This window comes from Myotis daubentonii, chromosome 15, assembly GCF_963259705.1.
Source record: "Myotis daubentonii chromosome 15, mMyoDau2.1, whole genome shotgun sequence".
In the NCBI taxonomy this organism is placed as follows: Eukaryota; Metazoa; Chordata; class Mammalia; order Chiroptera; family Vespertilionidae; genus Myotis; species Myotis daubentonii.
In genome coordinates, this window is record NC_081854.1 from 27,226,042 (window position 1) to 27,242,336 (window position 16,295).

At 48.5% G+C, this 16,295-nt stretch overlaps 1 protein-coding gene and 1 long non-coding RNA gene across 8 annotated transcripts in view; one reads left to right on the forward strand and one right to left on the reverse strand.

Moving 5' to 3' along the window:
* The first annotated feature begins 88 nt into the window (after positions 1-88).
* Positions 89-12,578, forward strand: LOC132217045 (uncharacterized). The gene is made up of 2 exons (XR_009448844.1): positions 89-313; positions 12,402-12,578. It is a non-coding gene; the product is annotated as an uncharacterized LOC132217045 (long non-coding RNA).
* Positions 7,100-16,295, reverse strand: part of GARRE1 (granule associated Rac and RHOG effector 1) — a 101,264-nt gene continuing 92,068 nt past the window's right edge. For all 7 annotated transcript variants that reach the window (XM_059666967.1, XM_059666972.1, XM_059666966.1 and 4 more), the window contains 4 exons: positions 14,517-14,682; positions 13,499-13,636; positions 10,877-10,955; positions 7,100-9,873 (listed from right to left, as the gene is read on the reverse strand). In XM_059666967.1, the coding sequence (XP_059522950.1) occupies positions 9,565-9,873; positions 10,877-10,955; positions 13,499-13,636; positions 14,517-14,682 (692 nt within the window). In that variant the 3' untranslated portion in view covers positions 7,100-9,564. The remainder of the gene's footprint in view (positions 9,874-10,876; positions 10,956-13,498; positions 13,637-14,516; positions 14,683-16,295) is intronic.

Here is a 16,295-nt window from a genome sequence, read left to right on the forward strand (position 1 = left end):
GCCCGCCCGCCCGCCAGGCCCCGCCCTCAGCGCCCGCCCGCCCGTCGACCTTGCCAGCAGCCCCGCTCTGGGGCCTGGGCTGGGCTCTCCCTGCACAGGGTGGCCACTTTGCTGCCCCCCTGCGACCTCTGCCTGGACGTGATTGGAGGACAGAAGCCGAAGTCTCCGTGCCCAGTCTGCTTCATTCGTTCCTTCATTCATTTATTCATTCATTCAACACAACTCAGAACACCTTCCATGTTCCAGGTAGTGTTCCAGGCGTTTCGGATACATAAGTGACAAATACGTAGAACATATGGTATGTCAGATGCTGGTAAGTGTTATTGAGAACCCTGGAAAGGGTGCTGGGATTGTGGGTTGCAACTTTGAATAGAATGTTCAAGGGAAAATTTACTAATGAGGTTACATTTGAGCAAAAGCCTGAAGAAGGTTAGAAAGCGAGCCAATGGGATATCTGGGGGGAAAGTGTTCAGACAGCCCTAGTCTGTTTGGCTCAGTGGATAGAGCATCAGCCTTCGGACTGAAGGGTCCCAGGTTCAATTCTGGCCAAGGGCACATGCCTGGGTTGTGGGCTCGATCCCCAGTAGGGGGCACGCAGAAGGCAGTTGATCAATGGATTTTCTCTCATCATTGATGTTTCTATCTCTCTCTCCCTCTTCCTTCCTCTCTGAAATCAATAAAGAAATATATGTATATTTTAAAAAGAAAGTGTTCAGGAAAAGGGAAGAACAACTGCAAAATTCCCAAGAGCAGCATGCGTAGATATTTCAGAAACAGAAGTAGGCATTTTGGCTGGAGCGGAATGAAGGAGGGGAAGGTGGTAGAAGATGAGGTCAGAAAGGGAAAGAAGGCAAGATCACATCCACCTTGTAAGTCATTGTGAGAGCTTGAGTTTTTATTCCCAGAGAGATGGGAAGCCACCGAAGGGTCCTCAGCAAAGGAGGGCCATCATCCAGCAGGTTTTACAAAGGATCAGGCCCACCACGCAGCAGGAATGGAAGGAAGGACAGCAGATCGGAGGCTATGCAATAATGCAGGCCGGGGACAAAAGTGGCTTGGTCAGGTAGCAGGAGTTCGGCCTGGTGATCTGGATGTATCGTGAGTGAAGAATTGACAATCTCCTGGTGAAAGAGAGATAAAGAATGGTCAAAGGTGACATCTAGTTTTCTAACTGAATTCCTGGAAAAATGGAATTGTCATTGCATCTTGCAGAGATGCAAGTTTTTTTGGGGGAAATCATATGATCTTGTTTTTGGACATGTTTTCAAAACCTTTTCCACCTCTGAGTGTTGAGTTGGCTATACATGTCTGGAGTACAGGGGGAGGAAAGGTTCAAGCTGGAGGGCGAGGCATCCATGAATGGATAGCGTTTGAGTGACTCTCAAGGGGGAGAGTTCGGATGAGAGGGCAAGAATGTCGTAGGAGAGGAAAGGAGGTCCAGGAACGGGGCGCTCAAATTGAGCTTCTCCGTCGCTGGGTTCCACCCACCAGCGTAGCCAGACGACCAGGCGTGTGCCCTGTCCTGCTGCAGTCCCCACCAGGGGTCTCCCGCCACCACCTCCCATTCCATGCAGTCCATGCCGCCTCTGGCCTCTGCAAAAGGCTTGCTCTCCCTGCCCAGAATGATCTGAGGCCTAACGATGAAGAAGGAAAATAGGAAGGGGCTGAGGACTGAAGAAACCACAGTACTTTGCAGGGAACAGCCCTGTCCACATGGTCAATATTTACCAAGAGGAGTTTTGGATTAACTGTCAGCTCTAAGATTGACCTGAACTTCCCATATCTAGCACAACCCTGACTGACAATGCTGAACAGCACCTGTTCTGCTGGAGTTCGTGGGAAATACTCCAACCAGAGTTTCCCATCTAAGCCAGTTACTTGTGTGCACAGAACAGTGCTCCCACCCTAAGTTCTGTGTTTCAGAACAGAACCTCATCCAATGGGAAAGCCGATCTCAGGAGCCACTGCACCGTTAGCCACTTGCCCTATGACTCCTTGGATGACTTTTAGCCCAACAGTAGCCACTAATTCCTTTTTCTAATAGGCTGTTTTTGGTGACTCTGGTGGACATCTCTTGTCTTTGTCCAAAACCACTACCTCCAACCCTTGTGTTTTTTCTTCTGACTCTCTGATCATATCAGATATGAGCACAATACCTCAGTCAGCCAAACACTCTCCTTTTCTGTGACCCTGGTGCCAGCAGCAGACACTCCCAGCTTTTTGTGGTGTTAGATTGCCTTTCTGAAAGGACAAGCCTGAGGGTCAGTCCTTGGTCTTAAGGAAAACAATGGAGAGAATGACCCCCAGAGAGAAGCCAGAGGGAACCTCACAGGGCCCAGGTTCCTGGGGCGGGGCCACCTCTGTCTGTAGCTGGTACAGGAGTCAGTGATTTCTCTTAACGGTGAAGTTGTTTTGAGCTGAACTGTCACAACTCCCAAGTATTTCCAAAGGTTTTTTTGGGTGTTCACCTGCCACTGCCACACTCTCTTCTCCAATATCCTCTTCTCCATCCTAGTCTTATAGGAGCAGCTCTGGGCACTGAAGAAGCAGGAGGTGAGGCCTCTGATCATTGCCTTTTTGAAGTTTTCATCTTTTTGACATTCCTTTATGTGCATCTTCAGAAGTCTAGCCTCTATGGTTCCCAGCAGGTTCAACCATTCTGGATTTCCCCAATACTATTTTATGTTTAACATCATACTTTGAAATTCCAAAGTTGCATATATTTTCTACATTAGCAAAAAACTAGGTTCCTACCTGGAAGGCCATAAGTTACAGTAGCCACGGAAAGAAAACAAAAAAGGAGGACAAAGGAAGATTGTTATTAATTGAAAGCCATACATCCAATTGGCGTGGTGATTATTCCTGCCAGTTTACTCTGTGCAGAGTTCTGTGCTAAATTTTCTCCTATGCAACCCTCAAAACAGCCTTATGTTGTCCTTCCCATTTAACAGGTTGAGAAATCTAAAAACAACCACTCTGCTAGTAAGTAGAGAACCAACCCACGGTTGCCTGATTCATGAGCTGTTCTTAATCAAACCCTGTCTTGTCTGCCATTTTCTGGCTCTTCCCCATCATCTCAGTTTTGTTTTAACATCAATTAGGCCTCTGGTTGACAGGGTAGAATTTTGCAAGTGGAAATGGCCAAGAATGGCATCTCAAACAGAAAGGATAACAGCATGGCAAAGGCAGAGAGGAATGGAGGTCCAGGAACTGGGCACTCTAACTGTGGGAGAGTAATCAGTCACTGACTGGAGTGTGAGGTGGGGCATCTCTGATCAAGTCTTAGGGAGTAGAGTGGGGGCTATAGCTTGCAAAAATATCAGTGTAAGGTAATCTTACATTCTGACAAAGTGAAACCTACTGTTTTCCATCACCATCACCACACTCAGCACCATATGTTGTACCAAGCCCGGTCTGCAAACCTCAGAGTATAGGGTTCAGGGTCCCAGGAATCCTGAGGGTCTTATGTGCCCAGACCAGGGGCTGATGAACCACAACGAAGAGAAAACCTGGTTCAGAATGTTCAAAGACCCTGCTTCCGCGCTGGGCACCTTCAGGTGACCTTAGTAAGTCTGGCCCTGGACAGAGGAGTGGATTGGAGGGTGGCCCGGAACTCGGAGGCAAGTTAGGAAGTCCAAACTTTTTTTTTTTTTAAATATATTTTATTGATTTTTTACAGAGAGGAAGGGAGAGAGATAGAGAGTTAGAAACATCGATGAGAGAGAAACATCGATCAGCTGCCTCCTGCACACTCCCCACTGGGGATGTGCCCGCAACCCAGGTACATGCCCTTGACCAGAATCGCACCTGGGACCTTTCAGTCCGCAAGCCGACGCTCTATCCACTGAACCAAACCGGTTTCGGCTAGGAAGTCCAAACTTTAAACAAGGGTTAATTTCAGAGCCTAAGGAAAACCAATGGGCTTCCCCTGAGTATTTGCAAAACCAGCACTTGCTGAGCCTGTGGCGGGCAAAGTTCCAAACAAGAGCCCTGTTATACAGATGGGGAAACTGAGTCAGGTCTTAATTTCGGGCCGCTGAACAGGGCCAGGCAGGACCTGGAGGGAGGTCAGGCGCGAGGGGATCCACCCCATGACTTTTCATAAGCTGTTCCCGTTCCGGAGAGGCGCACCCACTGGGGATGCTGAGTCACGGTGACCGACGAGACCTAGGGCGTCACACCTCCCTGCCACCCCGCGCAGCTCCCTCCCTGCCACCCCGCGCAGCTCCCTCCCTGCCACCCCGCGCAGCTCCCTCCCTGCCACCCCGCGCAGCTCCCTCCCTGCCACCCCGCGCAGCTCCCTCCCTGCCACCCCGCGCAGCTCCCTCCCTGCCACCCCGCGCAGCTCCCGGCGCAGGCTCCGGCTCGCGAGGGGCGCTGTGCGCGTGTCTGCCAGCAGGGAAGGCGGAAGCCCGACAGGTGGGGGGCGGGGGAGCACACGCGTCAGCGTGTGGGCTCGCACGTCCGGGGTGCGCATGTGCGCATGCCCCCGCGCCGAGTTGGGGGCGGGGAGGAGGAGGGGTGCAGAGGGGCACTCGCTAACGCCCCTGCCCGCACGTTCGGGATGGACGCGCGCGCGCATGTGCGCATACCCTGGGGATGGGCGTGCGCCTGCGCACGCAGGAGTGGGAGCGGGCGCCGGCGCCCTGGGAGGCCCCAAGTTCGTCCTGCGTAGGCGTTCGGGATGTCGCCCCAGGTTTCCCGTGTGAATCCATTGTTAGGTACATGAACAGTTCTCCACCGCACAATGGCCTGCGTTTCCATGAGAATAGCAAACTCTATACTTAGTAAAAGGCTACTTAGTTCTATCCAGTTCCTAATGTCAACCCCTCCTTGCGGTGGAAGAACAAACTCTGGTCATCATGTATTTTAGTCCTAAATGAGAGGCGATTTCATTTCAAGTCTAGATCTATTTTTTTCTCTGTATTAGAAGTTTGCCTCTGGCCCCAGCAACACCTCCTTTTGCCTGGCTTGCGTGGAGTTGCTTCCCGCTGTTCTGCACGGGGACATGTGGCCGTGAATGACTTGACTTGCTCCTTCCTATCATGAAGCCCTGGTTCTAGTGAGGGGCAAAGAAATGCAAACACGATTCCAGGGGAGCGCTGATTGCTGTGATGAAAAACAAAGCGGAGTAGAGGGTAGGCCAGGCCTGAGATCTATGGAGAGGCCCTGAGCAGGCGCAGTTCCAGGAGCAACAGGCAAGTGGGCACCGGGAAGTTGATGTCAAGGTAGCAGGGGTGTAAGGAAAACCCTGAGGCCAGAGAGTGCAATGGAGATGTAAGAACACGGCAGAATTTAAATGTGGGTAAATACACTTACAGGACTTCCTGACTGAATGAGGAGACTGTCTTCTAGGCCACTTCCAGGCCCCTCACAGACATCCGGAAGCCTGGGTCCAGCCCGTCCACCCCTGTGGAATCGTAAGGCCAGCTGTGTGTGACTTCCACGAGCTTGCCCTGAAGGTTCCTTTGGTTGGGAGCCTGCTAGGCATGCTGACCATGTACAGTGCTTTTTGGCAGTCGAAGAGCTGAGCATTGGAATGGTTTCTTTCCTCGTTGTCTATAGATCACAACAGGGGCCACACAGCTCAGAGGGCCATCCCCTGCAAATGGTTAGCATTTGGCATTTCGGCTACACTCCTAGAGCTGGATGCCACACCAAGGATACCCCAAGTGAGGAAGGACTATCACTAGTCTCACAAGGATCTCACCTGCTTGTATGTTACACGCTATTTCTCAAATGGGGTGAGGCCTCCAAGGACCCTCTGGGGACTCAGATGTAACATCTGTTCTGCTTCCATCGCCACCCATCCAGCACATAACCCAGGGTTACATGACTCCTATCTCCACCACTATTGTTCATCAGGTCAGTGTTACTACCAGGTACTCGTGTTAAATAGGAACACACTTGGATAAATGTTTTGCCCGCTAGCTTTTAATATGAACTTTCCTTAAATACACTCATGGAACTTAGCTATTCCTGAGGTATAGGTCCTCATGCTCAGCATCACAGAAGCATGAGTGGTGCTTACAGTTAGATTATATATTAGCTAGAGGCCCTGTGCATGAAAATTCGTGCATGGGGGGGGTGTGGGCAGGGGGAAGTTCCCTCAGCCTGGCCTGCCCCCTCTCAGTCTGGGAACCCTCAGGGGATGTCTTACTGAGGGCTTAGCCACAGTCCGGCCTCCCTCTGCAGAAGGCGATCAGAAGGATTGGGGAAGGTAACACCCCCATCACCGCACTGCTGCTGCTGAACTTGGCTCTCGCTTCTTTGCGCTGGCCCTGCCCCTGCCCATTTGTGTGTGTGGTGATCTGGGGCCAGGCCGGCTGTGGGAGGTTGAGATACCTCGGTTGCACCCCTGTCCAGCCTCTGCAGAGGCTCCAGGACCACGGGTCGCCCCGCCTCTGCGAACTGAGGGGCCCTGCAGCACACGTGGGACCAGCCTGGGCCCTCAGTGCAGCTGCCTCTCCTGCGCCACCGCCCTTGGCCCTCGCAGCTGCTGCGGCTTTGTTCAGAAGAATGTCTGGTCTAATTAGCATATTACCCTTTTATTAGTATAGGTGCTCACACTAAGATAATGAAAAAAGTTTCAATCAAGTGCTGTCTTATAGTAAATGAAAATGAGTTGAAATTCCTCTGTAACCCAACCTCTAGTTGTGGTTCTCAATGTACAATCTATTCTTCTGCTTACCAGGATGATCATCCAGTCAGACTAGTCCTTGTCCCTCTGAGGTACGGTTTCTGCCATATATTGGGTCCCTTATCCCTGGGTCTGCTCCCTGGAAAGGCTGCCTGGGCAGCGGATAGTATACATGCTGGTAGCTGGTATCCTTCCAAGTGGTCTTCACCATGACATTGGCTCCGCCCACAGCTTTGGCCTTGGGGAAGCCAGAAGGAGAGGTGTGGTAGGTTGTGTTGTTTCCTGCTCACCCACCCCAGTTCATCCTATCACCTCAGTGGTCTTTCCCCTTTCACGTTTTCAGAATCAGATAACAGACTGACCTAAAAACCAATTCAGGTGCAGCTTTTCAGAGTAACGAACCAAGTAGGGCTTCTGACGGTTTCTGTTGCAGTTCATTTTAAACAGACATACAAAATATATTATTAAATGTATATTTTTAATAAAGCCAATCGTTAATTTACTTATAGGAGCTTTAAAAGATACAAAATGTAGAGTTCCAGTTTGGAAGCATTGTAACTATTCACACAATGTCCTGCTGATGCCTGAGCAAGGACCCATGCCCGGCCACACAAAGGACACACGCGCTCACACATGCAAACACACGCGCTTTGGAGAGACTCCTCTGCCACGCGCAGCACCTGGAATTACCAGTGTTCAGAACAAGGTGGTGCTGAGAACACAGCACCTACCAGGAGACCACACAAACAGCTTCACACAGTCTCACAGCCCATGGAGATGCAATTAAAAAATGTCTTAAGAAAAACAGACTAGAATGGGACAATTAGCAACTTCGACGTCAGCTGTGCTGGGGCATCAAGGACTGACCTCTGACCAGGGTGAGGTCTTGGGGAGGCACTATTAATACAAGAGTACTTTAGTATATCAGAACTTGAAATACAGGGTACTGTGGACACATTACGGAAGGAAATCGAAAACTATGTTACAAGTCAAACAGCCACAAACAACTTCAACAGAGTTTAGTGCACACACTGTGACGGCTAATACAGACAAGAGCCACGCAGGGTTGGTGCAGAGCACGTGCCTGAAAAAGTCTATGTACAAAATAGTTCTCTGTAAACATGGTGAGGTGAATGTTCAGAACCCATGGTGAAAGGATCACAAGTACAGGCAGCAATGGCATCCTCACACAGCACAGGACAACACCCGGGCCTGGACGTAGCCTGGCGACACAGTATTGAAAATTCAGGCGGCTGGGCTCAGACACCCTCAGGGCCCTCTATAATTAGTGTGTATACAGACATATATATATATATTTTCTTTTTGGTATTTTTTAAATATAAATTTACTTATATCTGTAGAAAAATGAGAACATAAATGTGTTATTACAATCTTTGCTGGAAAAGGTTATATGGAGTTAGAAAGAATAAACCATTTATTAGTAGTTAACATATATTAAAATGGTTTAATGATTTAAGAAAATATAAAAAAAATATTAATACTGTCAAACTTTCATACCAGAAAATATTACAGATTTTTTTCAATTAGACTTTTTCAAAGATGAAATATGAAAAATTTAAATAAGTTTTATATAAAGAACTTCTGTAACCTCAATTAATATACAGTGGGATGTCTATTCTATATAGATATATTTATTATTATTTCTCAATTTAAGCACCATTCAATTCTTCTGGATCCATTCTGGCTGGAAAATCCCTAAATCCACAGGATGTTATCTATTTAATGGCACGTTAACTGAATATGAGGTGGGTTTTTTAAAAAAGAAAATACTTTAATTCCTATCTATATCTTAATTGGTTTGTCTTGAGCCAGTTCATAAAAGTTACTGCAATTTCATGTGCCGGTATCTCTGTACAGCCTCTTGACCACACCCAACCTCTTAGACTGTATTGAAGCCTCTGGCCATGTGTGGAAGGACCTGAGGGCAACAGGTGTGTCTTTGTCCTGCAGACAGTAGCCAGCTGGCTCATCTCCATGCACCATCAGGAATTGCCTCGACTTCAGTTTTATGATCCTGCTTTTGTAAATCGGACAAAAGCTGCACTCCCTGGGTGCTGCTGGGGTGGTGAGGGGCTGCCCACACAGAAAACCCAGGTAATTGCTTCTGATCACACATATTCTGTATGTTGCCCGTTTTGTATAAGCTTAAATAAAAATAGTGTTGAACAAACCTCCAGCCGCTACATTTGTTATCTTAAAAACTTCAATGCGCCGAGCCGGTTTGGCTCAGTGGATAGAGCGTCGGCCTGTGGACTCAGGGGTCCCGGGTTCGATTCCGGTCAAGGGCATGTGCCTGGGTTGCGGGCGCGTCCCCGGTGGGGGATGTGCAGGAGGCAGCTGATCGATGTTTCTAACTCTCTATCCCTCTCCCTTCCTCTCTGTAAAAAATCAATAAAACATATAAAAACTTCAATGCATTTTAGGCAGGAGATGTTTTAACTGAAAACCTGTATGAAAAATAGCTATAAAATACAGTGATTGGTGTGGTCATCACTTAACGTGTTAAGAAGGGAGAGGTTTCAGAAGAATGGTCAGTTTTGCAGTCATCCTTCCAGCCTGATGCCTTCCCAGCACACACAGTGGGACTACAAACTCGAGAGCTATTTCTCAGAGTGTGGCCTGTGGCCCAACTGCATCAGAATCACCAGAAGTGCTTATTAAGCTCGAAGATCCAGCATTTCCCTGAGGAGGGTCAGAGACAGTCTTCAGCTGGCCCTCTAGGGGTCTGATGCCTCCAAAGTTTGAGAAGCCAGGCCTTAAAGGCTTGGAGCTGCCAACCACCCCCATCCCCAAGGATCCTTGCCTGGGACAGGGGTGCACTGGTCCTCTGGGGGGTTGGTGCCAGCTAGTCAGCCCTAGGATGGGGACACTGGCCCCAACAGCTTTGGGCAGGCAGGCCTGGGTCAGTACTGGGGCAAGTAGGCTGGCCTGCGCTCAGCCTTCCCCGGGAAGGCCTTGAAGCCCTTGGGCGCTGCCTTGTGTGCTGCTGGGGGTGGGGGCTGTGGTGGGGTCTGCACGTAGGAGAAGGAGGCCGTGCTGCAGTCGGTGCTTGCAGCCCATACCGGGGACTGCAGCATCTGCATGGTGTCGTTCCATTGGCTGCCAGGGCTGGTGACCGCATAGAGTGGTGCGCCTGGGCTAGGCAGTGTGCTGGGTAGTGGAGAAGGGTGTTGCCAGGGTGCTTTGGGTGGCCACGTTTTGGTTTTGTTATCCTGAGAGACAGAAAAAGGTTCTTAGTGGCATTTCTGGCAATTTATCATCTTTCCCACCACCCCGATCTCTGCCCTGTATTCACCTAGGAGACGGTGAGAGCCTCTCCCTCTCCCACAGCCCTGGGACAGCACTGTGCAAGAGAACTGGCAGTGGCAGGAATGTTGTCTGCACTGTTCAGTGCAGCAGCCACGTGCCAGTTATGGCTAGTGCAACCACGGACTCAATTTTTATTTACATTGATTTCCATTGATATTCAAATAGCTACATGTGGCTAGTGTCTACCATATCAGGAGCACAGTCCCACAGCTTCCTCTACATATAGCTCTGAGTTAGCTGAGCTGGCTGATCATTTAGACAAAATCATGGGAAAAAAATTGTTCACCACAAAGATCCCATCATTTCTTTGACGCCCTCTTAAAATTTCAGCTTTGGTCCCTGGCCGGTTTGGCTCAGTGGACAGAGTGTTGGCCTGCGGGCTCAAGGGCCCCGGTTTCAATTCCGGTCAAGGGCATGTACCTTGGTTGCGGGCACATCTCCAGTAGGGGGTGTGCAGGAGGCAGCTGATCAATGTTTCTATCTCATCGATGTTTCTAACTCTCCCTCTCCCTTCCTCTCTGTAAAAAATCAATAAAATATATTTTAAAAAACCCCAAAACTTCAGCTCTGGGCTCTGGCTGGGTGGCTCAGTTGGTTGGAGCGTTGTCGCGTACACCAAGAGATTGTGGGTTTGATTCCCCCGATGCCCAGTCAGGGCACATACCTAGGTTGTGGGTTTGATCCCTGGTTGGGGAACGTTTGGGAGGCAACCGATCAAAGTTTCTCTCTCACAGCCATGTTTCTCTCTCTCCCTTCCACTTTCTCTAAAAATCAATAAACATATCCTTGAATGAGGATAATTAAATAAATGAAAAAAAAATGAAAAAAATACTTCAACCTTGGAACCTTGCTCATGGCCTGTATCCAATAGAGCCAGCCCTGTGGCCAGAGCAGAGCCCCCAATACCTGATTCACATCCTCCACTGTGGTAAGAAGAGGCGGTGAGGGCAGCGTGCTGGTCTCCTGCTCTCCACTGCTGTGTTTCCTGAAAGAACCAAGAGCTCAGTGCAGTAGTTGCCTTGTTTCCTGTCCAGCTTACCTCCAGGGGGCACCTTATCCACTTGGCTCTGGCATCTGGGGCACTGATTCTAGGTGGGTGTGTGGAGACGTGCTTGGATACACAGCGTGCAGGGGGAAAAAGTGAGTCACCATCAAATGCTGCACTCTGCAAGCCATCACAGGGTTGGGATAGAGTAGGGGTGGCAGGCATGAGGACAAATACTGGCTCTTTCAGCTGCTCTCTGAGTCCATCAGCTATGGAAGCGGTTCTCAACCTATGGGTCGCGACCCCTTTGGGGCTCGAACGACCCTTTCACAGGGGTCGCCTAAGACCATCGGAAAACACATATATAATTCTATATTGTTTCTGTCAATCACTATGCTTTAATTATGTTCAATTTGTAACAATGAAGTTGGGGGTCATGTATTAAAGGATTGCGGCATTAGGAAGGTTGAGAACCACTGAGCTATGGCCTTTTGTTAATTTATTCAACAGATACTGATTACTTACCATGCAATGTGGATATGTGACTATAAACTAAAAGCCTGTTAAGTTTCACAACTGACATGAAGTTTGTTATAAGGATGAAAAAGGCAGGGTTAGCAGGCTCAGAGCCGGGTAACTCAGTCTATCAGTGCCCTTGCATGCAGACAGCAGTCTCTGCAGAGGTGATGCTCCAGGTGACTGAGATGTCTAACCAGCCTCCCTGATTTCCCATGCCTCCAACAGAAGTCTGAAACTCCACCCCTGGCTCCATCCTGCTTCTCCTGCAGTCCTCCCAGTCTTGGTCCATGGCACCCCCTTTCACACAGATAGATATTCAGGCCAAAAACTTGCCTATCATCCTTGATTCTTCTCTCTCACACATCCCCTCTGCCAATACCTCACCAGTGCCCCCTCATTGTGTTCAGCTTTCTGCTCATCAGAGGCCTTCCTGACTCTCATTCTGAAAACAGAAAATCCACCTGTCCCTTGCACTCTTGCCCCCAAACCCTGCTTTATTTTTCTTCACAGCATCTAACCCAATCTGACATATTTTGTTGTTGTTGTTTTAAATCTGCCTTCCGGCAATAGAATATACCTTCCACTAGGAGGGGGATTTTGTTTTATTTGCCGCTACATTACAGTGCCTGGGACATGATAGGTGCCAATGAATGAACGAATGAATGACTTTAACTTCTCCAAGTCTCAACTTCTTCACCTATGAATTGGGGGTAAAACAGTACTTGTATAATAAGATGGTTGCTATGTGCTGAATTATCTCACCCCCCTACCCCCCAATTCATATGTTGACTCTAAATTCATATGCTGAAGTCCTAACTCCCAATACCTTATACTGTGAGTGTATTTAGACATCAGGTGCTTAAACACGTAAGTTAAAATGAAGTCATTAGGGAGGGTTCTAATCCAATGTGACTGTTGTCCTTATAGGAAGAGAAGGTTAGGACATGGACACACACAGGAGACGACCATGTGACGATACAAAGAGGAGAAGGCTGTCTGCAAGCCCAGGGGAGAGACCTCAGAGGAAACCAACCCTGCTGACACCCTGATCTCAGACTTCAAGCCTCCAGAACTGTAGGAAAATAAACTTCTCTCGTTTACGCCCCCAGTCTGTGGTACTTGGTTACGGTAGCCCTAGCAAATAAATACAGGGGTTGCGAGAACTGAGTGAGATAATGTACGTAAATGCTTACCCAGGGCCTAGCTTGTATTAGCCATCACTATCACCACCACTGTTACAACTCTGTGACTCAGGTACCCTTCCCTCTTCACCTACCCACTCCCCACTGCTTATCCACTGAAGCCTGACCTGGCACACAAGGGCCGTGTAACCTGGCCTCCCTTTCCTCTCCACAGCATGCCTTCCACCGCTCAGGCAGCCCTGCATGCGATTTCCCGCCCACATCCTTTAGACTGCCGCTCTGGGCCTCTGCTTTCTCACACCCACACAGTCTTTCTACTTCTCTGTAACCAAATTATCCTCTGATTTCAGGGTCCATTTAAATATGAGATCTAAACTTCTTAGATCCGAATAGACTATATTTCTATTTTTTTCAACTTTGAAATACCAGTCAGAGGTCATTTTACCCACCTCTCCCTTTCACAGGGAAACTGAGCGTCAAGCCTTTTATTTGGAGCTGCAAAGCCTGCTGGTGAGCCCTGATTAGAACTTTCTTGTCCTGGTCCTGCTCCCCCCACTCCCACAAAAGCCTGCCACCTGCAAGGCACAGACCAACACAGGCAAACCTGGTCTCAGAACTCTCCCTTGCCTGACATACTGGAACTTTTTTACTTCCATTGGCATGAGACTATTCTGCCAGCAAAACTCAACCCAATGTTAAGTCACCCGGACTAAAAGCCTGTGTGGTGGCCCCACAGAGGCCTAAGCAAGACAGTGCCAGCGAAGGCCCTCTGCCTTTTTCACACAGGCCGACTGGGAACAGTGGGCTCCTGAGCTTTCCGGAGGACTAAGCTGTGGATCACATTCACGTGCCCCATCCTTTGATTCAGAAATCTCTTCATACCTTCTCTGCTTGACAGCAGCAACGAGGTCAGGCCCTGAAAACATGGAGAACAAGCTGTCGCCATTGGCGGAGGATGTCTCATCACTCGAGCTGGCTGAGTCTCCCTGAGTACCCGACCAGCCGCTGTGCAGGCCATCCCTGAAAGCCAAAGAGAGAAGTTGGTCCTGGGCCTCTGCAGCCAGCCTAGACACCGGCAGCCCAAACCAAGCTCTAAAAATCTTTACCCTCCACTCATCTCACACCAAATAGTGGTTTCTTATGTCTTACATGCAGGTCCACGTGCAAGTGACCTGTGCACTTCAAACCTGCTTTATTCAAGGGTCAACTGTACTTTCGTTCCGTGGCTAGGAACCCATGTATGCAGGGTCAACTTAAATTTGTGTGGATTTTCAACTGCATGGTGGGTTGGTGCCCCTAGCCCTTGCGATGTTCAAGGGACAACTGTAATACTTACGCATCACTGCCCTTTAGTCCTCTCAGAAACCTGTGGTTTACATATGAAATTCATCAGAGCAAACAAAAACTTGAGGTGGTCTTTAGCTGTCCAGATTTCTTAACCAGGTAGCAAATAAGAGATGTGAAAAACCAATCCCCAGTTGTCTTTATGATGAAAATCCACAATCTCTCCATTCAATGGAATCAGAACCATACACCTTTACCTTTTGTAAATGGTAAGGATCACATTCCATAAACTACATGGGTTTGTTTCATAGACATGCTCATTTCAGCATAAAAACTTTGTTAAACATGCAATTTCTTTATACTATCAAATAAGATCCTTGTCTAGGGTGGAAGAGTCTGTCTAGAAAATCAATTTTATACCAATGGTGTGTTCACAGGAACACTTCATGCCACCGTGCATCCCACAGTCAATCACAAAACTCTGCCTCCTGAAGATCTGACCATCTGTCACTCTCACATGCGGGTTTGAATTGAATTACTTGATAAGAGTGCACAAAGGCCCCAGGGGGGACACCCAGATCCCAAACTCAGCTTTACTGCCACGCCCAGCACTCACCCTTCTGTGAAGAACTCTGGGAAAGGCCAGGTTCTATGGGCATCATCCATGGGTGGCCAGTGTCCCCGAGGGTTGCCTGGACGGCGACTGTGTTGGACTTGCCGCTTCTGCTGCATTGCCTGGCTCACTCCTGCCACGTAGCGTGCAAATTCAGGGTCTGAACCCACTGTGTTGAGACAAAGGGATAAACAGGGTTTGGAGCCAAATTGGCCTCATTTCCTTTGCTACCTTCTGAGGATGTGCTGGTCACACACACAGAAAAGTGGTGAGCTGCCAGGCCTGTGGCCAAGTTGGCTGCAGGATTTGCCTAGCAGTCTGCAATGGTGAGCTGGGGCTTGGAGCACATAGGTCTGAGGTTCACCTATGGTGTGCATAGGACTGTCAGGAAGGCTTATGCCTAGGACAGAGGCAGGCTGAATGTGAACAGGAGACTGGGAGAACAAAAAAGGTTTGTTTTATCCATAACTAAATATTAAGAACAAATACTTTAACATTTTCCAAAATCTAATGTTACATAGGTAACACCTTGGAAAGTCAGGTGAGCAGCCAACTAACCTGGAAGTTATCAAAGCATCAGGATTAGCCAGATAGAGAATATATGCCATTCCCACTTGGGCCCAACTCTGATAGAATATTTCCATGGATACTGGATGGCAAACCTGCTCATTCAGTCTGAAGAAATAGGAGTGGTAATAGGCCTTGACCCAGTGACTCATTTGGTTAGAGCCTCGTCTTGACATACCAAGATTGCAGGTTCGATCCCCAGTCAGGGTGCATACAAGAGCCAACCAATGAATGCATCAGTAAGTGGAACCACAAACCAATGTCTCTCTCCCCCTTCCTCTTTCTCTCTTAAAAGTGGTAAAAAATAACATGAAATTTCAGGATGTATTAAGAGGTGCCTGGAAACATACTGGATAGAGCTGAGTAATGTGCGGGGCAGCAAAAGTGGGAGAAAAAAACAGCACAGAAGGTATCTCTCTCTTAGAGAAAGAGTCAAACAAAAAGCTATGGCAGCCCTTCCTCTCTGAAATCAATAAAATTCAAAAACAAACAAATAAAAAACCCTCAACCTGTGTGGTTCAGTGGTTGAGCGTTAACCTACGAACCAGGAGATCATGGTTTGATTCCTGGTCAGGGCACATGTCTGGATTGCGGGCTTGATCCCTGATAGGGGGTATGCAGGAGGCAGCCCATCAGTGATCCTCTCTCAACATTGATTTTTAAAAAAAATATATATTTTATTGATTTTTTACAGTGAGGAAGGGAGAGGGATAGAGAGTTAGAAACATCGATGAGAAAGAAGCATCGATCAGTTGCCTCCTGCACACCCCCTACTGGGGATGTGCCTGCAACCAAGGTACATGCCCTTGACCAGAATCGAACCTGAGACCTTTCAGTCCGTAGGCCGACGCTCTATCCACTGAGCCAAACCGGTTAGGGCCAACATTGATGTTTTTATCTCTCTCCTCTGAAATCAAGAAAAACATATTTTTAAAAAAACTATGGCAGGAAAATACCCATGGGTCACAAACTGATTATGAATCAGCAGTTTGTATGTTTTAGCTCCAGGTTGGGAAAGACACTAAAAGCACAATCACACCGTTAGCTTTTGCTCAGGGCTCTGCCACAGGACCACTGCATGAAACTAAGCCATTGTGCACTATACACAGATGTCCACAAGAGGGAGAGTAGAGGCTGAAATCAAGGCCCTGTCCCAGTGAGTCAAGCCATGTCCCCAGGGGCTGTGTGTCTGTCCAGAGAGTGCCTTCTGTAACT